The sequence below is a fragment of the Dicentrarchus labrax genome, unplaced genomic scaffold, assembly GCF_905237075.1.
Source record: "Dicentrarchus labrax unplaced genomic scaffold, dlabrax2021, whole genome shotgun sequence".
Lineage (NCBI taxonomy): Eukaryota > Metazoa > Chordata > Actinopteri > Moronidae > Dicentrarchus > Dicentrarchus labrax.
In genome coordinates this window covers 8,969,220-8,993,891 of record NW_026136712.1, presented here as the reverse complement: position 1 = coordinate 8,993,891, position 24,672 = coordinate 8,969,220, and the positions used below count along the sequence as shown (strand labels likewise).

The 24,672-nt window shown below is 41.1% G+C and overlaps 1 protein-coding gene across 2 annotated transcripts in view; it reads left to right on the top strand.

Moving 5' to 3' along the window:
• Positions 1-24,672, top strand: part of LOC127373351 (cytohesin-3) — a 31,558-nt gene that overhangs the window by 5,095 nt on the left and 1,791 nt on the right. The window contains exons 1-12 of one of the 2 annotated variants that reach the window (XM_051417766.1): positions 8,523-8,607; positions 8,745-8,827; positions 9,254-9,318; positions 10,617-10,683; positions 10,872-10,990; positions 13,778-13,858; positions 13,982-14,094; positions 16,320-16,468; positions 16,610-16,721; positions 20,471-20,547; positions 22,456-22,527; positions 22,666-22,820. In XM_051417766.1, coding sequence (XP_051273726.1) covers positions 9,281-9,318; positions 10,617-10,683; positions 10,872-10,990; positions 13,778-13,858; positions 13,982-14,094; positions 16,320-16,468; positions 16,610-16,721; positions 20,471-20,547; positions 22,456-22,527; positions 22,666-22,820 — 983 coding nt within the window. In that variant the 5' untranslated portion in view covers positions 8,523-8,607; positions 8,745-8,827; positions 9,254-9,280. Of the gene's footprint in view, positions 1-8,522; positions 8,608-8,744; positions 8,828-9,253; positions 9,319-10,616; positions 10,684-10,871; positions 10,991-13,777; positions 13,859-13,981; positions 14,095-16,319; positions 16,469-16,609; positions 16,722-20,470; positions 20,548-22,455; positions 22,528-22,665; positions 22,821-24,672 lie in introns of those variants that run through there. The other variant, XM_051417765.1, reaches the window with a different exon arrangement.

Here is a 24,672-nt window from a genome sequence, read left to right as displayed (position 1 = left end):
GGAGGAAAAAGACATGAGGAAATCTGTTTGAAAAACATTAAAACATGAAATGTTTAGATAGTTCAGTAAAAAAGAAAGAAGAAGAAGCCTAAAATCAGTTCCACAGTTGTTCAGACATCAGTAGGTAAAGAAAATGTTGGACATTTTGGGAAATATGCGTATTTATTTTCTCACAGAGTTCGACAAGAAGATTATTTTAATGTCTGTACGCTTGATATAAAGCTACAGCTAGGTGTTAGCTTAGCTTAGCATAAAGACTTGCAGTAGGTAAAACAGCTAGCCTGGCTCTGTTCAAATGTAACGGAATGCTAACTTAAGCTTGTTTATTAACACTTTTATTTATTTCTTGTACAGAAACTGGGCTGTTTGTGGGAGGGACTGACTATTAGTAGGCATACTCTGTTACATTTTGACAGAGATGTTTCCAGGCTTTGTGCTAAGCTAGGTCTACTGGTTTATAGTGGTGAAAGTGGAATCAATCTTCTCATCTAACTTTCGGCATTTAGTGAATAAGTGTATTTCCCAAACTGTCAAACTATTCATTTGAAATAATAACTAGTCCCGGTATCACCAGTACTGCATGATGATATATAAGTGTATCTTTAGCTTTTATGTGAACGTCTTTCATACTTTACATCTGTTTTGTTTTTTTACCTGGCTGCAGAAAGAATTTCCCCTTGGGTATAAAATACACGGAGCTGGATTTAATTCACCACTGCCAAATTTCCTGCAACACCCCAGTAGCCAGAAATGAATGCCTGCAACAATTTAGATAAAATGTGTCTCTTATGTGCGTCGACAGATGCCAAACAAGGAGCTAAAATGTACTCCTTACAATCTCGTTGGTTGACCCAGCAGGCTGGCTGTGTTGTTTAAAGGCTTAAGGGGAGATTTGGAAAGAAACAGAAATTCATTTTGACTGCCAAGATTATGGGTTTTGTGGCACAACATTAGAAGATTAAACATACAGTACATTATACCACATGCAACAATACAAACACACAACCACAGACAGTGCTGGCGCGTGATGTGCAGGGATTGAGCTTGTAACAAACTGCCCTCTTTGAGTGTTGAGAGAGAAGACTACATATGGACCTGATTAGGGGAGAGACTGAGGAGGCTTCCTGACATGTTCCCATCACCATGGTAGTGTGTGTGTGTGTGTGTGTGTGTGTGTGTGTGTGTGTGTGTGTGTGTGTGTGTGTGTGTGTGTGTGTGTGTGTGTGTGTGAGTGGTAGACAAGACATCGTAGCGGTTTGTCAGTAAGGCAACATTTCTGCTCTTGTGAATAGAGGTAGTCTTTGCCTGGAATTATTGCTCGGAGCTGTCGAGAGGGGAAGCCCTTTAAGGGCGAGACAGAGAGCAGATGGGAGACAAAAGGAATGGCAAATTAAATGAGCCGGAGTTGGGGAGGAACACAGACAGACATTAAGGGCAGCAGAGATGTACTGTGTTCGAGTAATCCATGCCTAATTTCAGTGAAAGGAGGGTTAAGAGAAAACAGGGTCCAGCTGACCATACAGACAGGATGAAGGGGGGGAGGAAGAGTGTGGGTGTGAGTCTGGAGGGTAGATGTGTGTTTCTTGGCTTCTGGCTTAAAATAAATGGAGAACCACACCAATGCCCAGCTCGTTCTCACCTTAATAACATGTCCTGGCACTTTTTCATTTCATTTCCTGCGTTTTTTTCCATGATCAAGTGTATATTTTCTCTTCTGTTCTGTTTCAAACAGACCGAGTGAGGACAGAGCTGCTTTTGACTGGAAAGTCTTTGATCCAGCAGGTAGCCATGGGACAGTTTGATATTTAACAAGATCCATCTATATGGAACGGTAACCTAGAGGTACTACCAAGAGAGAGACTTATCTAAACGGTATGGGTGGTTTCTGTTGTTTTGATCAAAGGTAGCTCTGGTCTCATTGTGAATTCGATCAAGGTGGTCTGCCAAAGTCAGTGTTTTTGCAGGCAGGCGCACAACCATCACAGGGACATCCTGAACTTCCAAGCGGGCTTGAGGCCGAACCATGTCCTGTTCACTGAAAGGTATGAAGTTGGTGCCAATCATCCAGGTTGACCCTCTCCCTGCTGGTCTCTGCTCATAATCAACGTCACTGGAGATATGAAAACTTATTTCCCCTCGTTCATTGTTGTGTATTGAATGGAAAGCGCCCAGTACAGATTTCAAAATTGCTCCCGAGCTAGATATCTATCACAATAATGGAGGTGAGCGTGTTCATATCAGATAAGGCGTTACATTCATTCTGCTTCCCGTCAATCACCTGACAGCCACAGGAAGCAACTGCAGCGTCTCTCAGGAAATAATTCCTCAAATAAACGTCGTCTTTCACATCTGCATCTTCTACACGTTTGTTGAGACCAGAATTATTTACGAGTTAGGTCTGATACTGTGAAGCTTGAATTTTACGGTAATGAAAGCCAGGAAATGCTACAACAAGAATCTACAGCCATGCTAGCAGCTATGTGAGGTTGTACACAACAGTTGAAATTCAGAGTTGCAGGTATTTGAAATTTCTAATTCCAGTGACGATATCTTTCACTTGGTGAGAAGAAAATGGCTGGAAAGCTGCCATCGTTGGCAGTTACATCTAAATAAAATCCAATATAAACAATAATGTAATAAATTATCAGTGTGACTACAAAGCTAGCAGTATAAGCAACCATCTTGGAACAATGCGTGAACATTCCCAAGTCAGAATAACAGGAGGATTTCCTGTTCTTCCCATTCTGCAGACATTGTGTGAATGCTGCATATAAACAATGACATATTGTAGTCTAGATTCCAGAGTGATTGGAAGTAATGTGAACTAGATGTAGATAGTAGTAAAGAGGCTTTAACTCTATGTCACACCAGTACTCAGCCCCTTATGCTGAATTTTAGATATTCCAGCCCCGTGAGAGCGTAAGAGTGAAAGATATTAACAGAGACGCTTTTACAGCTTCCCTCTAAATTCTTCCTAAAACCTGGATGATCATCTGAGATCTGCTGCAGTGAGTGAACAGGGAGCCACTTGGACTGCACTGAGCCTGTGAAAGCCCCTCATCCTGCCAGGATGCCAGAAGAAACAGCATCCATCTAATTCATTCTCAGGCCGATCAAATCATCAGATTATGGTTACTTTGGCTGCCAGCATATGGCAGTGGAAGCCCCTTAGATTCTACTAGCGGTGTTCATTGAATCCAGTGTTGACATAGTGCTGATGCTGAGCAGATGTGTGATATAAGGAGGACATCGTGTCCAGACCACCTCCTATGCAACCACACACCCGCACAAAATGTACTCACAGCAGGGGGTCCCTCCCCAAAACTGCAGATTAACCAGAGCAATCAGCGTGCGGACTCTTCAGCTCCCCGAGCCCCCGATTCTCCTCGTGACCCCAGCGGTAGTTAAAAACTAGAAGCCATATTAGCTCCCCAAATCTCTCTTCTCACGCAACGGCCAGGATTGTTGTTATTGAATTATGACTGAACGGGCGACAGCACTGTGTACTGTAATAATGTCACAGGCACAGACGCCAAACCCAACACAGATAAATACATTTATCAATAATTCATACAGTTTGAAAGGAAGCGTCTGTTTGTTAAGACTAAATGTTCTACTTGTGTAGGAATAATCTCTGATGATTGCTGCTTCTCCCCATACCTAATTCATTTAGCCCAATAATAATTTATCATACACTCAAGAGTCTGTTTTCTGTATTAAGTGATTGCTGTATGGTCTGTCCTTTCTTCTTCTGTCTTTTGTTCTTTCTTTTTGTGCTATGAACAAGTGTTTTGTGTGTAAAGTGCCATGCAAATAAATTTTTTTTTATGTATAGCTAAAACCACTTATTTTTCCCATATTTAATCAGAAGCAACATAAATTGTCAACTGTTTTGATAATCAATCATTTAACTGTGAGGATTTGCTGCTTTTCTGTATCATATGTGATAGTAATTTGAACATCTTCAATCGTTCTGGACGGTTGGTCAGACAAAACAAGCATTTTGAGGACGTCGCCTTGGGATGTAGGAGATCGTCATGGTGAAAAAAAAGGATTCTTCACTGTTTTCTGGCATTTAATTGCAAACAATGAATTTCCTAATCGAGAAAACAATCTGCAGCGTTGCGGCTCTGATTTTACATTTTCAGCAGCAACAGCAGTTTGAGAAATGAAAAATTAAGCAGCGTTAGAGTAGATATTCATCATCAGGCGCTATAACCATCATGCCTGAACAAGCTTAGGAAAGAGAACTACATGATTCAGATACACAGATTCAGTTGTTTTCCTCATTAAATACTACATATGACGTCCTGGCTAACCAACTACATTTATTGCCATCTCTCATTCAGTACTTTTGGGGTTTTGAAAAACATTAAAGACATTAAGACATATAAGCATCTACAGCACTTGCAAAGACTGCAATTAATTAAAAGTTAAACAACCAACTCCATGAAAACGTGGCAGCGTAGTTTCCTCTATATTCATTATATTGATAAGGATCTATTGATGTAATTTTCAGCTGTAATCTAAAATCTACACATACATATTAAATAAACAACGTCTCTTTTTTATTATTACAAATGTTAATGTGATTTTGAATGAGGTTTTCCTGGAACAGAACCCTGAAGTGTCTCTATTATCTAGTATCTCTATTGCTAAATGGCATTATGCATGTCTCCTGTGTGCATGGCCTTTCACCCTCTGTATCACAACCTCCTTCTCCTCACATTGGCCTCTGCGCTGATGTCCCAGCATTCTTGCGTTGTGGCTCAGAGCCAAAGTGCCTCTGCAGACAGATAGCAGACTATCTGCTGCTATGCTGTCACATTATTTTATCCAGCATCACTGATGCAAAGTAGGTTAAAGGCAGGCAGCGCCCGGTCAGCTGCAACATCTGTGCATACGCTGTTATACATCACACTTCCGCTCTAACAGACTCAGGCTTAAAGAGCGGCGGGGAGGGCGAGTTTGTGGGATTAGTGCCAGCTGGCCTTGGTGTGTATGGGCAATTCTATCCGCACGTCTGTGACCCAGGCTTTAATGCAGTGCATGTCATCGTCTACAGTTAGAGGGATTGGGAGTGGCGGGTTTCAGATTAGAGTCTGGATCCAGAAGAAGTTTTCCTTGCTTTCCCTCTTCTTTGCATGTCTCCCAGTGTGCTGCAGGGCCAACCAGAGTAACAGGGTTATCTTTTTTTAAAGCTCACCCACTTTAAAAGACATTAAAGCGGGTAAAGTCGCCAGTTTAAAGCCAGTAGATCTGGACAAATCCTCTCTCACTCATACGAGTCAGTGAAAACTGGGACTGCAGCCAGTGTTAAGTGAGCGTGGGATTTTCACTCTGAGCTCCATGTGCTCCAAGTACCTCGCTGCGTTTCCTGTGCAACTGGTATAAATGGATGGAGACTGGTCTTAGGAAAGTCCTTGAATCAGTTCTGAAGGCCTGATAATTGTTTTTTTTTAAATCTGTGTCTGTCCTTTCTAACAAATGGCTTAAACATGTAAGTTATGAAACTGAAGGTTGACGTAGGTGATGTGGAGGTGGTGCGTGCCAAAGCATCCCAGCATTAGTTCAAATGCCATCAAAGCTTCTAGTTTCAGTGGGTGGCCAGGGACAGTTGTTAGTTTTGGGTGTGAAGAGCAGCTGGGGATTTTCTCCTAAAAGTAGATTTTGAGGGATTTTGTCTTTAGGGGAGAATTACTGGAGCCTCTTGTTCTGTGGTGCACATGTTTAAACCCTTTGGACCCACTCAACTCCACCGCTCAATACGCTGGATTTCTGAGCTTTCATATAGCAGATTTCTTTTAGAAGTCTCAAAGGTTAAAATGGGCTTCAAGTCTAGTTTTGACTCACGGCGTAATTGATTTTAATAGATTATCGTTCAAGCGTGGCTATGTTTGGTTTGAGCCAATATGGAGGCAACAACCAGCTTTGGCAGCTCTGACTCCCTCTGTGCTTGCTTAAGACACTAAACTAATTTCCTGAATGACTCATAAAAAGGTCACAGGGGGAACTGTGTTAATAATGTAATTGGTGGACCACCTCTGTAGAGGAGCCCCCCACCACTGAACGAGATTATCCACTGGAACAGAGACATTTGGACTGGTTTTTATAGTCCCCTCTGTTATCACATGTGGTTGGAAAGACATATATTACAGTATATCCAGTAAGACAGATCTGGATTGGAGGATAATGGTGGTAGGATTTTATTAAAGGGAGCATCCTCTTCTTTTCATTAAATTAGATAATGAATCAAGATTGTAATCATGCACATTGTTGCAGCCAGTGGATATCTCCATTAGCTAATGCACAGCCTCAGGCAAATGGGAAACATGGAGCTGTGGCACAGTTCCTTCCTCTGAGTGACATATTCGTAAAGACGAAACAAGAATCCAAATATTAGAGCTGCAGCTAATGATTCTTTTCTATTATTGAAGAATTATTTTCTCCACTAAGATTAATGTTTTGGTCTACTAAATTCGATTTGCTTGTTTTGTCCAAACGACAGCTCAAAACCAAAAGGTATTCAGTTTATCATAGAAGTCAAAACACATTTATACATTTGAGATGTATTTGAGTCTACAGCCAGGCTAGCACTTGAGCTAAATACTAACGTCAGTATTTGAACATGCTAACCTGCTGATGTTTAGCAGGCAACAGTCCCAAAATATGGGGAATATTTTCATTTCACTATTAATTCATTGACTAGAAGTTAGCCCAATGAGAGAATGTATAAGAATCACTATGTTCATAGGTTTCTCTATCATGGGATAACTATCTTAGTATCTTATCAAGCGGGGATCTCTGAGACTACATCTTATCAAATACTGGGCTTCGGCCTTTATGTGAATCAATTAGTGGGTCCTTGACATCAAAATGGTTGAGAATCACTGCTCTAGATGATGTTTCAACTCTGCAAAATATATCTTGTGTGCAAACTCTGTAACACCAATTAATGAATGAATTAATAATTCATGTGCCTAAACCTCGGGCCATTTAGTAGCTGTGTGGTCCCTCAGCTTTATTAAAACTGGAACAGTGCAGTAGCAGTAACAACGTTTTGAAGTTTGAACTGTTGACCTCAAATTATGGTGTCTCCTCAGGCCAATCACTTTTTGTAGTAACCATCAAAACACAAGCAGAAATCGGATCAGCCCCCCAGGCTTTGTCAAAATGTGACTGTGTTGTTGTATCTGAGTCAAACATTTTGACATTTCATATTAATGCCCTTAGCAGCCCAACCAGTTTAAAGGGACAGTTCCACATTTTGGGAGAGTGGTATTAATCTGCTCAGGAAAGCAAAAACAAGTGTTTCCTAGAAGGTCGAACTGATGCTTCAAGTTTTAACTTTTCCTGAGATGTCCTGTGGGACACATGGACAGTTGATACAGGCTCCTCCATTAAATATTAAATAATTAAAGGCCAAAAAGTTTTCCATTCCAACATTCCTCAAGTACAAGATTAAAGAAATTGTGTAAAACCGTGAAACTTTTTAAGAGCACTAATTGGACAGCTACAGTCACAGCGCTCACATTTGTGTTGCATAAGTGCTGTGAGGTTGCTGTAGGTTAGCAACGCTAATTAACGTCTTTATTGTCATACTTTCACTCATTGTGCCTTTATATCCCCTCTCTTGTCTATTAAAAACATGGCCCCACAAAGGAATTCCCTCAGCTGTTTCTGCTGCTGTTTACCTGATCCTCATCACGGTGCTTCAGGAATAAACGACTAGGTTAGGAAGCGCTTTTTGTCTCACTGTTAACGTGCATACCATCTACAACAATACTTGGCTCCTCTGAACGCAACTCTTTTACAAGCTGTTGAATTAAAAGCGGGCCGAATGCTTCCTCTTGAGCCCAGTGACCTTGTTTTGCTTTAATTGGTACTGCTTCCCGCCTGCGAGGGAAAATAACAAGTGATTTTTTTTTTTATTATGTATCTCTCCTTTAGCAAAATGTGGGCACAAAGCTGTGGCTGTGATATTAGTGGTGCCATTTTCCTGTTGAGAGATTTGCGTTTTCTGCCTCTAAGCTGGCTTAATGAAGCAATATTGCACAGGCTCTCTGTGCTTCAGAAAGGATGAGGAAAATTGAGAAATAAAATGTGCGTGGGTGAGACAAGAGGGATAAAAGATTGAAAAACAAGATTGAGGCATAAATACAAGAGTGGAAAACAAGGGGGGAAGAAACAGCGGACAGAAAGTGAATCATTCTCCCTTCTTGCTCATTTATGCCCGGGGGCTCTGAAACCCTCACGGCCGGGGAATCAGGGTCTTAGGCCGTGTTAAATTACCAAATTCACTTTTAATGAAAGAAAACTTAATCTGGATTGGTTTTATTAATAGAATTTCCCCCTGAGCCAAATGGAGAAGGAGGGTGGGGGCAAAACACTTTCAAGTGGAATAATTAAGACCCTTCGCCTTCTCTCTTTGGCGAGTTAATTAAGACGAACATGCAGGCTCTTGATATGTGTTGTTCCAGCTGAACAAGGGGAAACAGTCAATGCAGCAGCCACAACAGCAGCAGCCCTGTCACTTCACTGTATGAGGGGGAGGATGATGAATCTTTTTCGATTTTCCATCTCTGGTGGTGAACTCCTTTAGAACTTGTGAGTACTAGATTTAGGATTTAGGGCTTTACTTCTGTTTTCTCCTCATCTGCGGTGAGCTGAGCGGGTATAATGAGTGTGAGCTGTGTGCAAATGAGAGTTAAGGTGTGCTGTGTTTTCTCCATCGTGTGTTTCAGTTCCTGAGGATCTGTCCCTGGAGGAGAGGGATGAGCTGTCAAACATCCGACGCAGGAAGAGAGAGCTGCTCGATGATATTGAGGTTTGTGTTTGGACAAATGAGCAATATAACGTCTGTACAGTAGCTGAAGCCTCTCTTCATTAACAGTGCACTGTAACTATGGTGATAGTCTAGCTTTTTCTGATAAATGTCATGCACTGTATTGATAGCATATCATTGTAATATGGACCTGAAAAAAAATTATTTGGTATATAGTATATTCTTATTTTTAACTTCTGAACTTTAGTCATTATCTCTTTTTTTTGGCTATCTTCTGCAGCACTGTTGCTCTATTTGCATGCTGTATGACATGCAAATTGACCTGCAGTAGATCTTTGTACAGCCAGTTTGCTCACAAAAAGTGATGAATATTCCACCGTGTACACCGTATCCCATCTCATGCCGCACTTTATCCTGTTTTAATGCAAAGAAAGAAACCATGTGACATGTCTCACTCTTTCCTCTCAGAGGTTGAAGTTTGAGATAGCTGAGGTCATGACGGAGATCGAACAGCTGACGTGTGTTGGAGAAAGGTAAGTCACTAAAGATGCTTTGTCATGCCATTTACTGCACCAGTGTAGTTTGTGCATATGATGTTTACATGTATAATGTATCCGCAATCAATCAATTATTAAGTATGTTAAGCGATTTGTGGCTTTAAAATACAACCTTGGTTTGTACATCTCTACAATCTGTTGAAATCCAATACAACAGTTCTGCTATAAAATCAACCTTTATAAAACTTACAGTGTTACGTTTTTCATCCAGTCCAGTACAACCCATCATGCTAAAACATAGAGTTGAATTAATACAAAAACTGAATATTTAATGTTTTAAGTCAGAGCTGTTGCATTGCATTAGATTGTACAGGTGTACCTTATAAAGTGGCCACTGAGTGTATCTCATGACTCTTTGTTATTTAACTAGAAACATTATGACACCAAGGCAAAAAGCAATAACAGTCTTTAAATTGTTCTTGGGGTTGCATGGTAGCTCACCTGGTACAGCGCGCCCCATGTAGGCTCAGTCCTAAGTGCAGGTTCGATTCCAACCTGCAGCCCTTTGCTGTTTGTTGTCGCACCTCTTTCTTTCCATTTCCTGTCTAGTTTGTCTGTCTTGCTTCTCAAGTCACTAAAATCCCCCAAATCCCCAAATTCCCCCAAAGAATCCAGAACATGACCTCTAAAGCCCCAAATAACACTAATAGTGTTTCAGCCAAAAATAGCCAGCACAAGAATAATGGTTGACTAATTGTCTTTATCTAAACTGGGTTTGGGATTTGCATGTTAGGTCAGAGAAGTTGGATTACAAAGATGTTTCTTGTTTCCAATGACATAGGCTGAATAAACTGGAAGAGGATGTGTTTGTATAGATAAAACAGTGACTTATTACACCTATTGTTTGGCAAAATGTTAACAGCATTATTCTATACAATATAGTGAATCCAACAGCCTGGCCACACTGTGTATATTGTCCAACCAACAGCTGCATAAAACCAATAGTGATAGTGTTCCTCGTCTGTCAATAAGGTCACGTATGCTTTGTCCTCTCATCTGTCACTTTATCACCTGCATTACACACACACACACATATTTGTGTGGGGGGTTGTTGAGTTTGTGTGAGCGGATATGTTTTTCAGATTAGACTCAAACATGTACACATATAGTGGGTAGAACAGATGTGGAAGGAAATAATACTCTCTGTTGCTCCTATAAATAAAGTATATTGTCTGATATTCAGGTGCTGGACTGTCTGCTATTTTCAGAGTTGTTAAGGGTAAATAAGTGGAGTAACCTAATTAAATCTCTACATTCATGTTTCTGTGTTGCAGTAAAACATCCCAGAGAAATAAGCAGATTGCCATGGGCAGGAAGAAATTCAACATGGATCCAAAGAAGGTACTGCATGGTCTCGTGTTTTCATCATAAACCACCACAGCCTCCAGTGTCTCTCTAGCCTTGAAAGGAGTGATTTCCAGAGCTGGTGTGAAGAGCGATCCATTCTCAGTTGTGAAACCCTGTCATTTTCCATCATCCCTCCTCAATTGAGACGAACAGCCATCCTGTTTTCTCCTCTTCCTCTCCAGGGAATCCAGTTCCTGCTGGAGAACGACCTCCTTCAGCACACCCCCGAAGACATCGCGCAGTTCCTCTACAAAGGCGAGGGCCTCAACAAGACTGTCATCGGAGACTACTTAGGCGAGAGGTGAGACAGAGCATTTATCACGCTGCAGGAGAAAGTCCTCCTTACATGAGATTCATGCCCCCTCTGTTATTAGAGAAGGAAATTATGGCCTGGATTTATTGATTAAAGAGGGAGAACATGATTGCCCCCCCAACATGAATCTTTGAGTCAGTGTGGGTGTGTTGTCATATGTGGACTTATAACTGGTAGTAAAAGGGCCATGCAGCTGCTCACATCTCAGGCCAGACTGCTGGATAATGAAGAAGAAAGGAAGTCCTGCAGTTAGTGAGATGGATGGTGTTATCTGAAGGTGAGATTAGATAGTTAAACATAGTGTATGAGGCTAGGAGGGACAAAATACTATGAATCAAAAACCAGGAAAAGGGAGCTGTATGTGAGTGCACATCAAAGGTTTAGTGTCACAAATTGATTAGGCACAAAACCAGAAGAGCTTCGTTATGTCCAGCTTTTGTCTGTATTTCATTTGAAATAACTAACTGGAAAAAGTTATTATACATTAAAAATGTTTTCTCTAAGTATGTGCAACACATATCCTGAGAAAGTCGTGAATTGTACTTTACATAATATACCGTAATTTAAAGGTATAATCAGCGCTATTTTTGCTTACACAGTATGGCCATTTTGCTTTTCATTATCCTCAGTTGATTAAACACAAAGCAACGATTCAACCTATAATCAGTTCAACTTGTAATCAGTCCTTACATTTGCTGCTCTGAACACTCAGTGTGATATTGTACCTTATCTTATATTTCTGCCAGCAGTAACGGTACTTTGTTTTATAGCCTTTTTCTGAGAGGGTAAAAATTCGGATCATGATAATTCGAGCAATAGTCTTTTTGTTTACATAAACAAATATTTTTAATACGGATCCCTACGGATAAGGTTTTATGTCCTGCATTTTTATCCGCTCTTATCTTTGCGATTACCATCTGTAATAAGTCAATATTGGGTGATCTGTTGATCTATTTATCGACCTAGCTATATACAGAAAATAATCTGGGTTTTGATACATGCTGTGCCTGAAGAACATATTCATTTTATCAACATAAAATCTCAGAGCTGTACTCTTTCACTGACAGGTGATCTTTGAGATTTGTGGAGCGGAAACAACAACACCAATGACTGATTAGCACCACAAATGTCACAGGAGAAAATGTCATTGAGAAAATAAGAGGGGGAGATGAATGAATCTGTGGGTCAGGCTGACTGAACTCCACACACTGACACAATTGAAGCCAATTCTGGTGTTTTGTGTTGGTCACAAACCAGCTGTTTTAACTGAGTGAAGCAAAGTTAAATGTAATTTTCCTGGCATGAAAAAGTTAAAAATGAGCTCTTGTTTGGCAAAACTGAATATATTCTGTCACTTTTCCTATGCGGGGACTCATATCAACTCCAGTCTGCGTTATTTTACCTGAGTACAGGTGGTGATTGTGGACCGGCAGACAGATCAGCATTGTCAGAAACAATGAAACACACACACAAACACACACTGTGAATGAGGCTGACAGCTGGGGAGGGGGACTCTGGGGACTCCTCTTGTTGGCAATAGGCTTTATTCATGGAGGATCATCAAAGAGGCCACCTACCCAGTGGAAATCATACTAAACACAGGCTGAAGGTTTACGCTCAGTAATTATCACTAATTGAGCTTATGCAAGGAGCAGGAACCTATCATTACATGCTGAGCAGAGAGGGAGATGAAGAGAGGGGAAAACAGGAGGGAAACAGAGAGGGAGTGGAAGAGAAAAATAGCTAGAAGCAGGATAGATAGTGGGAGTAGGGATGTGGGCTGAGTGGGTGACTGACTCTTAATTCAAACTACCAGACCTTTCTATTGTTCCTGTGTAATTCAACTTTGTTTGGAACAGGAAACACACTCACTGTTACCACACTGATGCAATTTTGATTTATGTTTACACAAACAGTAGGCCACATTCAAGTGTCTTTGTAATAATTGTACCTATACCAATAACCTTATATGTAACCCTCATAGAATAGGATTCATTTTATTTGACTGCATATGCCAGTATAGGGTACAGTACAGTCACAAACACACAGTGGAGAAGAAAAGCCCCCAAGTCATCATCCAAATAATCCAAGAATGTTATTGCAATCCAAGTTTGTTGCTTGTTTCATGTAAGCCAACGCTCTCTGTACTCTCCACAACCTTTCCACTGCCTCTTTCCACAAAAAAATCATACAGCGGTAAGTCTGAAAATTCCTGGTTTTCATTTGAACAATACACAAAACAAAGACCATACAGGATCAGGATCATGGACCCCGATGTACAACAAACATTGATCAGAGAAGCTGTAACCACAAGCCCGAGAGCAGTCGTTGACTTTTCCTCCAAAATCCTTCCGATGGCCAAACAAACCTCTGACAAAAAGGATTCTGTGTGGTTTCGGTTTTAGCTGTTTTTCATCAGTCAAACGCACCGTTTCCCCCCCTCGGGTGGAGAAATACTCTACAGTGACCAGCTGTTTTAATTGCTTCCAGACTCCACGCTCAGCGCCCGGTATGAATAAGGGCACAAACATGACAGGAATGCTGAGAAACAGGAATTCAGGTTGAGAAATGCTTTCATGGAGGAAATATGTTTTTTTTCCCCACCCTGTCCTCTGGGTTCACATCGTGTTCAGATTTATCTTAAATCTTCTCTGAGGTGTTTTGTTATCTCCCAAATGATCTTCTTGTTCTTTCAAAAAAAAAGGAAAAGGAATGTCTTAGAGATAGAATAATATTGCAAATCAGATTTTTCTCATCCTCCTTTTTTTCCACCAGGGATGACTTCAACATCAAGGTGCTTCAGGCTTTTGTGGAGCTGCACGAGTTTGCAGACCTCAACCTCGTCCAAGCACTACGGTCAGCAGAATGATTAACCCAAATATTGAAAAAATATGATAATTACAACAGCTCCAACAATGTCCTGTGTAGACTCCATGTGGTATCAGAAATTAAATCCCCTTCCTCTCCCTTTAATTGTAGGCAGTTCTTGTGGAGTTTCCGTTTGCCAGGTGAAGCTCAGAAGATCGACCGTATGATGGAGGCCTTTGCCTCACGGTACTGCCAGTGCAACCCTGGAGTCTTCCAGTCAACAGGTCAGACACAAAGCAGACTACTGTCATGTAAACCAATGGTTCCCAAAGTTACATACCCCCACAGGCCTGTCAGAGCTCCACTGACACGCCCTGTCATGTTCAATTTAAATTTTAAACTCAATGTTATTTAACACTATTAATTATTTATAAGTGGATTTTCTATTATATATAAGTGGTTATTTTTCTCATGTAATTGAACAGTCAGCATTTAGGTCAGTTTGATCAAATTTCCAATATTTTAACTAACTTTGGTTTAGCTGTTCCATTTCCATGAATATCGCTATCTATATTTACCTCTTATCCAGTACTTTCAGCTAAAACTGTATTTCTTTTAGCTAACCATTTAATCCATTACATTTTGCTAACTGTTAATTACTTATGGATGTATATTTAAACCATTTATCTACTGCTTTTTAGCAAACTTTTCAAGTTTTCACCACAGTGTGAATTTTTTACAAATTAATTGAATTTATGAATCTTTCCATGTACCCTTTGAGAACTGCAATAGTACCCCCTGGGATAAGTACCTCTGGTTGAATAGTAATCAATAGTAAATAGTCAAGATGTCCATATATATATATATATATATATATATACATGTATATGAGCAAAGTGTCAAATCCAATATTTTGGACCAAGTCAATGCAGTGACGGGCAGCCTAGGCTAATGTGCCAACAGAAGTACAGCCCGAGGGTGCATTGAGTGATGACCTGTTTTTTTATGCATTTCAATCATTAAGCCATAAGAGTTACTGTAACTAAAGCTCAATGAGGATTAAACAGATTACAGTAACTGCAATTCACTGCTGCAGATGAGTTCAGAGTAAACAACCAGCAACAAACAAGGGACATCCATTATTTAAGAAGACTTATTCTGGCTGAGTGATACATGGACTTGTGATAAACAAAGCCTACAACTACAACAGTCAGTAAATAATTAAAGACATTGTAGAGCAACCCATTGTGTACAAGATTGTTCAGGGTGCCTGTGGTCCCATGGAGGAAACATTCTTGAAGTTTTGTCAACTCAGGCATGGGTTTAGCAAATTCAAATTGAGTCCATTTGTTAGACTTTTTAGATATATCGGGTGGGAGACAGTGACAGTATACTGATTTTGGCGTGGTCACCGTTCAATTATTTTCCCTGCATAGTGTTTCTCAGAGTTATAACCCTGTCAAACATTTCAATGAAATATTTTTTCAGTGGCCCCATAAAGTCTTGTGCACAATCTTAGCATAGACAGGCATGCATGTTTGTGTTTGCGAAAGTTGTGGGCGCAGGCCGTACAGCAGCTTAGAACCATGTGTGTAGGCAGTAACCACACACAGAGCCCATAAAAACATAAAATGATCCGGGATCTTTAATTACCAGGGGAATGAGCTGTATCTCTCAGTGCTTCATCATACTTATCCCAGATACCAGCACCTCTTGCCCCGTAGTAGCACTGTGTGCAAAGCTCCTCTATTTTTTATGGAGAATGCGTGTTAGCAAGCAGACAGTAGGCAGCGCAGGACAGCCAGGACTAAAGTGTGTCAGTGAGAGGAGACAGACAGAGGGGAATGAATGATTCATTTACAGGCAGCCACTGGCCCGTGAGTGTCTGAACATTAACACACAGTAGAGACACTAAAGCCCGGCCCCCCCTTACTTTCTCTCTCATACCACAGATTTTTTTTTTTTTTTTTTTTTTTTGCAGCACACATTCAAAATGATTATTAAAAAAAACCTGGCTTGCTCAGTATTAAAGGTGATGCACTAGTGAAATAGAGAGAGATTAAACCACAGTATTTTCCCTGTGCCTGTATCTTTCTCAGCTTTTGTCAAAATGCCTTTAGATTAAATACAAAAAACTTGCTTCCCAGTCCTCTTTGATACATATAATAGCATTATTCCAAATGGCTTAATGTATAATAAGAAATGGAAACACAAAAAGGTCAACACAAAATCTCACCATATGCTGATGACTTACTGTTTTATGTACTGAAACCTGCAAATGTTAGACTATGCATGCATGATTTCCTGTCAAATGTACAATGTCCACCATAGAAAATTAAAAATAAAAGGAAAATAAGAACTGGTAATAACATGCAGACCGTGATTATAACTGCAGACATATAGATATTCAGATATGGATTTGTATGTGTTAATACTGTGTATAAATGGGGTCTCTATAGCGGGACGTACGCTTTTGAAACCCATTTGATTCCCTTTGTGTTGCTCTCAGATACCTGCTACGTGCTGTCATTCGCTATCATCATGCTGAACACCAGCCTACATAATCCCAACGTCAGAGACAAGCCCCCTGTGGAGCGCTTTATCTCCATGAACAGAGGCATCAATGAAGGAGGAGATCTGCCAGAGGAGCTTCTCAGGGTGAGGTTTCACTGTAATGTGTGTGTTTGTGTGTGTGATGATTGATCTCTGTGACCGCTTTGTCACACCTACACCATACAGATGAGGCATTTCCTCCACTGTTTCCCTTTTTGATTAATAGTTTTCCTCCTCTGCCTGCAGAACCTTTACGACAGCATCAAAAATGAGCCCTTCAAAATCCCAGAGGATGATGGGAATGATCTGACGCATACATTCTTCAACCCCGACAGAGAAGGCTGGCTCTTGAAGCTCGGTATGTGCATTTACAGCCACAAAGTAACCTTGGTTATGTTGATTTATGTTAGCAGTTCCTGGACATCAGTTTGATGAGCAGTGTCCTTTATTTCCCTGATGATAAGTGTTTGTGTTGTTTGTGTTGTTTGTTTGTTTATAACGGGCTTTCAGGTGGCCATGTTGGAGGTGGACAGCTCTTGGGCAACAACAGCTGAAAATAGATGATTGTATTTTGTCCATTTCAGAAGAATTAAACATTAAAAGTAATTAGTTAGTGCCAGTATGCTACATTTCACTTACAGGAAATGATGCAAGGTATGTGATGGCAGATGTCATGAGCTGATGCTAACACCAATCTCACCAAAACATTTGGCTTTTAAACTTTTTTTAAGGGCCCAGTAACAGGGTTGAGTTGGTAATATTATATAAAATAATTCCATTTCAATGTTGCGTTCAATGGATTTGTTCAGCAAGTAAATTTTATATAACTCTGTTCTGTCTGAATTGCTTCATAAAAGAAATGTGGCATGGTTTTCAATCAGTCATGAGACAGGAATTAGTGAAGGAGACTGAGTGAAGTCCCAGAATGTGCAGCATCATGTGCAATGTGCACTGTGCCACCTGTCTGACTAGGTGCTAATTGTTACAGTCCTTTGTTTTAATTACCTGTTCTTGGTGATTCAAGTTAGCATCGTCATTATGAGTACGTTAGCATGCCGATGTGAACATTTAGCTCAAAGCACTGCTGTGCCTCAGTAGATCCTCACAGAGCTGATAGCATGGCTGTAGACTCTTGGCTTGTTTTTAGCTGTGAGCCCTTTCCACTAACACTGGGAGAGAAAACAGTGCATCAACACATGTGATAGTCTGTGTTAATTTTCCCTGTGTGGAAACACTACACTCAGGGTCCTGCTGGCTTATTAGCTGGCTACAAAAGTTGTTCACATTAAGAGGGTTGACTCTTCTGAAGAAAAGGTAATAGTAGTTACTGAGTTGCATATGGTAAAATGTGGGCCTCTCCAGGCTTGTAATATTAGTCACCACATTAAATAGCACTACCAAACACATGTCATTTAGCTCATGATTTCTGCACAAACAGAATTCTTCTGTTGCCCCAAAACTGTTCACCTCCATTATGGTGCTAGACAGGTTTCTAGGAAACCTGCAAATTGTCTTATCTCTCTCCATCCTTCATCTTGTGACCTCTCCTCTTTGTTTTATCTCGTATTGTCTCTCCTCTCCTTCCTCTCCTTTCACTTAGAGCATGCTCCTTTCAACTTCTCTCTTTCCGTCTCTCTGGCATGGTGATTTTTGTGCTCGCTGTGTCTTTCAAAATCCTTCTGTGTTTTTTGTTCCTTCACTCCCTCTCTCTAACCTTTCGCCCTTTCACTTTTTGTTCTGTTCTTTCATTCTGTTCTGTGATGGCTGTTCCTTCTTAAATCTCTGTATTAGGAGGTAGGTAACACTCCTTCCTCCATCCTCCCGGTTCATCACAGTGCTCACTCCCTGGCATTGGCTGCCATGAACTCCTTAGCACACCGGGCCCCTGAACATGCTAGCCGCCTCATTATATATGGCTTATTGAATTGTTATTGGTCAAATAAGAACAGCATTTTGAGGTGATGGGTTATCTCATTCAAAGGAAAGGGCGATTTGGAGGTCAGTGATCTCTCATACTGCATGGGGATTGGCTGCATTCCTCTTGTGGCTCTGGAGGAGGCTGGATGATACACAGGGCTCGTCTCAGTTGGTGCACATGTGGAGCACTATTTATCTTAGCATGAAAAATAACTGTTCACATCATCAAACCACAGTGCCACATCTTTTAGTATCACTGATTAGTCACTGCCTCAATGCTTGGAAATATTCTTCCAAGTAATGCTGACGTTCATTGCTCTGACACGAATGACGTTTGCTTCATTGTAGATTCCCTGGCAACCAAACAGGGTTCGGCTGAGAAGGTCACTTCCTGCTCTGTACCTTTAGAGACCGCCCTGTGCATCACACAGCTCCTGTGTAGCTCTCTGCCAGAACATGCAGTCATGCTCGAGCTTAGTGAATGGGCTGCTTGAGTCTGCGCTGTGGGAATGCGTACCTACCGTTGCGTGGCTGGTCATGCAGTGAAATAAAGGAGACCCTCACATATTTTATTTCTTCTTCCTCTGTTGCTGTACTACAGGGCTCAGTACCCTACACTGCTGCTTCTCTCTCTTCTTATACAGATCTCTCTCTCTTTTGCTCTCTATCCCACCAGCTGCACTTGCCACATCATTTTAGGTCCAATTCTTCCCATTAGTGAATTCCACGCTAATTTTAGCTCCATCAGAGGAGTCCATGCTTAATGAGAGAAGATTGGGCCCTTTGCTGGTCCGTCAGGTAGTTGATTATGACATACTGCTGCACTGCTATGGCTGTGAAGCTCCATAAGCTCTCATTACACTACTCTATTAACCAGGACTGAGCCTGCTGCTATGCCCGAATCCATAATCATCCAGTGTGAAAAGCATTCTTCTCTTACAGTGTATTTCAGTACGCCTACTATCTGCAGAAGGGTCTCAAACACAGCACCTCTGCTGGTCATGTGTTCAGTCTGACATACAATCTAATCAATATTTAATCTGGATATATGATCAGTCAGTGTGCAGTATTGTGGCTGTTCTGCATCCAACAAATAACCTTTTGATTAAATATAAACCATGGGAAACATTTGATCCCACTCAGTAATATACATTATAAAAACTGAGTAATGTGTATTAAAAAATGAATAAGTCTAACTACATGCTCGCTGTATTTTGTGCTTGTCAACATTTCCAGATTTAAAAAAAACTTTTAACTGCCACAAAATTTTGAACAGTCTCACATTTATTTGAGCTCCTTCTCCACAGTGTCCTTAAACAAGTGAATGATAAATCTGCATTAGACAATGCAAACATGGAGGGTCCTAAAACTGGTAACAACTGTCAGGTTTTGAGGATTAAATTAAACATATGGCTATGGGGAATAAACGGCTGCCATATGGTTTCACTGAAGCAGAGTAAAACATGTATTTTGTATTTACTCAGGAATACTAGACTTTATTTTACATGCTCCTTCCATTTTAGTGAGTAAAATGCAGCGGATGCATCTGAAAGTAAACATTGCTCATACATAATGTAGATGTTGGATTTTAGTCTAGCTAGCAGTATATAGTGAAAATCTAGGTCAAGTGAACATTACATATTGATTACATCAGTAACGGCTGCTTTGTACTCTGTAAAGTCAGCAAACATGTTATTATGGTGCACATATTGCAGACTGTACATTGACATCAGCCACATTATGTTATTTTGATTACATAGGTAAATTACTCATTGCATCACTGATGGTGTAATTAACAGAAAATCCAATAATCCTATTAATCTACTTTTATCTGATGATGGAGGCAGATGGAGAGATTGTGTCTCTTATAAGGAGATATCCTTATATTATTCCTACATTCAGATATTTCATTGTACTCACTCCTGCTTTAGTTGTCACACGTATGTGGTGTGTTTTCACAAGCCACAGCCGCTCGCCTGCGGAGCCCCAAGGCATCAATCTTTTCAAACTGGGAGGGGGTGCTGGAGGGGAGTATCCCCCCTCTGATTGAGTCTAATAATGCAGAGAGCTGATGATCAGAACCAGATGTGGCACGTGGAGCTGAGGTCTCCTGCAGGTTAGCCTCTACATACACAAACACTGTCACCTCTTAAGTTCGAACTCAGAAATGTTGTGTGTTTCTCTCCGCAGGCGGCAGGGTGAAGACGTGGAAGAGACGGTGGTTCATTCTGACCGACAACTGCCTCTATTACTTTGAATACACAACAGTAAGTCGGCAGATTGATGTGTGCTCACGTGTGTCAGATTGGACTGTATAATACACACATGACAGCTGTTTTGAAACTCAATCTGGGTTCTTTTGTTGTTTACCAGAAAGCATATTACACAAATATTCATCTTTTTGCAGAAAACTGACTCATTGAATGGAGGGAAAAGACAAGTCCGGCTTTATAGTAAATTTTCTTATTTGCTAGATGAGAAGATTGATACATCTCTCAAAATTGTACTCTAAATATGAAGTTAAGCCTAAATAATTAGCTTAGTTTAGCTGAAGACTGGAAAGAGGGGGAAACAGCTAGCTTGGCTATGTTGGAAACTAAAGAAATATACTTAACAGAACCTCAGAAGTTTACTTCTTAACATGCTATATATTGTTTGTGTAATCACACGACACAGTAGGGGTTTCAATCTTCTCATCTTACTGGGCAAGAAAGGATCATATTTCCCAAAATGTCAAAATATTCATTTAAGAATCTCAATAAATATTGTTTTACATTTTAAAATATGTATTCCAATATTGGTAGCCGCCTTAAGTGTGTGAAATAGCCGATGATTAAATATATATATAGCCTAGTATAGATAAATGAAGTGCGACAGGCTTTTTAAGTAAAGTGGAAATATAAAAAATACATGTAATCTGTGTGTCTCTCTCTCTCACACACGCACAAACACGCGCACACACACACACACACACACACACACACACACACACACACACACACACACACACACACACACACACACACACACACACACACACTGAGTTAATGACAGAGGTCTTTGCCTTCCAGCTCTGCCTCTTTAACAGATGCAGCCCCTTTGACCTAAATGAACCTCACTCCAGCAATTAACATGAGGCATCATGGGAAACATCTGCAAAGTCTACGGCACACATCTGGCCCCGCTAAGCCGCAAGCCAAGTGCCTCCCCCAACCTGCTGCCTGTCACCCCAGCATCCCCATTTCTGAGAACATCCCCCCTAAACACACACACGCACACACACACACACCAATCCATCAGTACACACAAATGCACACTGCAGTGGAGGCACACACACACACACACACACACACTAAGAAAGGCACACACACAGCCAGCTGTGAGCAGCCATCCCAGGGCATTTCCCCCCCTTGCTGTGCCCCCTCATTAGTAGGAAGATGACAAGCAGGACATGGGGCTGTTCTTCAAGGTTCCCCCAACACACTCACACACACACACACACACACACACACACACACACACACACACACACACAAACCACACCCTCACATCTGGCCCTGCAGACAGAATACCAGTCGCTGGAGGATGGAGGGTATAGGGTTACGTCTCCCTCAGGTGCTGTCCCCTACGTGACCAGGATGAATAAAAACCTCCAGTGTGCTTTTATCACCACCTTGATTTTTACTTTGAGTCCGTCAGGATCAATTTGTAAAGATAATAGTTATAAAACTTAACGGCAGTGGAATTTAAAGGTGCTGCATGTTTTATCAAAAAATTTTACTGCGTCAACTTTGTTACATTAGTATTAATATTTTCACCTGATGATGCCACTAGATGAAACGTTTTCCTTTAGGGGACCTCTGATATCTGTAGAAAATGTCATGTCTAAGACTGATGGAGAAAACATTTCCAATATGTTCATTCGTTTCCATGTAGAGGAAGATGTTTCAATGATGAAGCAAATGTCTTGTAGGTGAAAGGGTTTATGGGAGATGTGCACTAGCATTAATAAGAGCGGTGGTCTGTTCACTTAAGAACAAAGTCAAATTCAATCAGATTCTTCAAAGACTGGAGACGGAGTGATTTTATCTGGGCTGGATCCTTTCTTCATTATTTGTCATTGAGCCCTCATTACACACTGATTTACTTTGAGTGATTGTTGTGTGTGTTTTCAGGATAAAGAGCCTCGTGGGATTATTCCTCTGGAGAACCTCAGTATCAGAGAGGTGGATGAGCCCAGGAAACCTGTAAGGAGCGACTCCGTTCACTGTCTCGTCCATTTAAATCCATATTCATCCTTTTTAATTCAGACGGAGAACGTAAACTTTTTCAAAACAAAAAAAATACAACTTATCGCTTACTGCTGCCTCCTGATTTCTCCCCAGAACTGCTTCGAGCTCTACAACCCCAACCACAAAGGTCAGGTGATCAAGGCCTGCAAGACAGAGGCAGACGGGCGGGTTGTCGAGGGCAACCACGTAGTGTACAGGATATCGGCCCCCACGCCGGAGGAAAAGGAGGAGTGGATCAAATCCATCAAGTAAGAGATGTCGTGTTAGTGTGGATCCATTTACACTGAGAGGGCACTTAGCCAACACCGGGCTGCTCCCATGTGGCACTTTCTCATGTCTGACCTTGACTGTGAGACACACACACACACACACACACACACACACACACAGAGCTGTGAACTTAATCAGAAATGTGCAGACCAGCACAAATACACACACACACATGCTGGTGACTAAATGTGACTGCGTTTCTCACACTTCCACACAGATAACACTCAGAGGTGATTTCTCCTCTGCTGGATAAGCTCACTTCCCTTTGATTAGGGCTCAGCAAGCAAAGAAAAACACACACATATGCACACACACACTTACACACACACACCTACTCAGGCACTATGGCCCTGCTGCGCTCCTAGAAGTGTTATGCTGGCCTTTACACCTGATCTGTCATATCCAAATGCTGCCTTGTTAACCGGGAAGGAGAGTGGAGGTGCAGCAGTGAATTGGACCCAGTGGGTAATGGATCAGCTCCCTGGTTATCATCCACTCAGCTGCAGCTTCACCGGCAAATATGATCAATATCACAGCAGAAATCATATTACACGACCCTTCCATGCTCTAATGATACTAAAAACCCACTTAGCATTGACATGTGTGTATCCATTAATGAAAGTGATGGGTTTTTGAGCTAAGTTACTGGAAATCTTGTTCGCTGAGGCTGCTTCATGTACAGTTGAGGCGATGTCTTGGTTTGGGAGATTGACCTTCAGATGACACATTGTCTGGATTTCACACTCCTCTTGCAGGCCTTAAAAGTGCTTTCAGGGCAAAAGCAGGAGTGTGTTTAAGTCCAGTTGCACATCGTAATGTAAAGTCTCTTCCGGTCACTGTTGGATTAGTAAAGATCACAGATTGAACTCAGCAGGGCAGAGCTGTGCTGCCTCCAACACTCTCTCACTTGACTCAGCTGCTGGGGCGGCAGACTGTCCTGTGGTCAGCAGATTCACACACACACACACACACACACACAGTATGTCCACACTGTCCCACCTGACTCATCTGCAAGGCTGGAAATTGCTCTTGTGGTAGCTGTTCTGTACACATACACACGTACGAGACCGTTGGTCTCAGCATGACGATTGTTCTGCTGCTGGGAAAGTGGTGGTTACTCAGCATTATTCCCATCCTCAGTATGTCAGTGAGGTTATGAAGCTTTGATTTTCCAATAAGGAGCAGGGAAGGATGTGGAGCTGCATTAACACACACCACAACAACTTAAAGCAGCTTTAAAGCAGCAGTAGGTTCATTTTCTAAAAAAACTTTTGTGGTATTTGCTGAAAAACTTAATCCTGACAGTAGTACATGAGACAGAGTTCCTCTGGCTCATTCTAGTGCTTATAATGGCATTTGCACGCCTGAACTAAAATAACCAATTAGAGCCAAGAAAGATAGTTGATCATTACGTTTCATTCCCTTGTTGTCAAATACAAGCACTGTAGGCCGCTGGGAATTATTATCTGTCTCTTGTACTACTGTCAGGATATAGTGAATGTTTCAGCAAATATGAAAAAAGTTATTTTTAGCCAGTCCCTCAGGACTAAAAGAGAATGAATAATCGAGTTAAATTCATCAAATGGCCACAACACAACTACAAATGAATGATGATGTTGCTTCCTGCCTGCTGGGTGTGGAAATACGCAACTAGTTGACAACATTTTTGTTGCATTACTGAGTGCATTTTGTGGTTTGGTGAGTTGTTGTTGTTTTCTGTGGATAACATAAATAATGAGATGTTGAGATATTTATAGCACAACAAGTAGAGTTTGATCAAAGAGCAGGTTTCTGAGGTGTAACTAAATGTCAAGTTTCAGTGTTGATCAC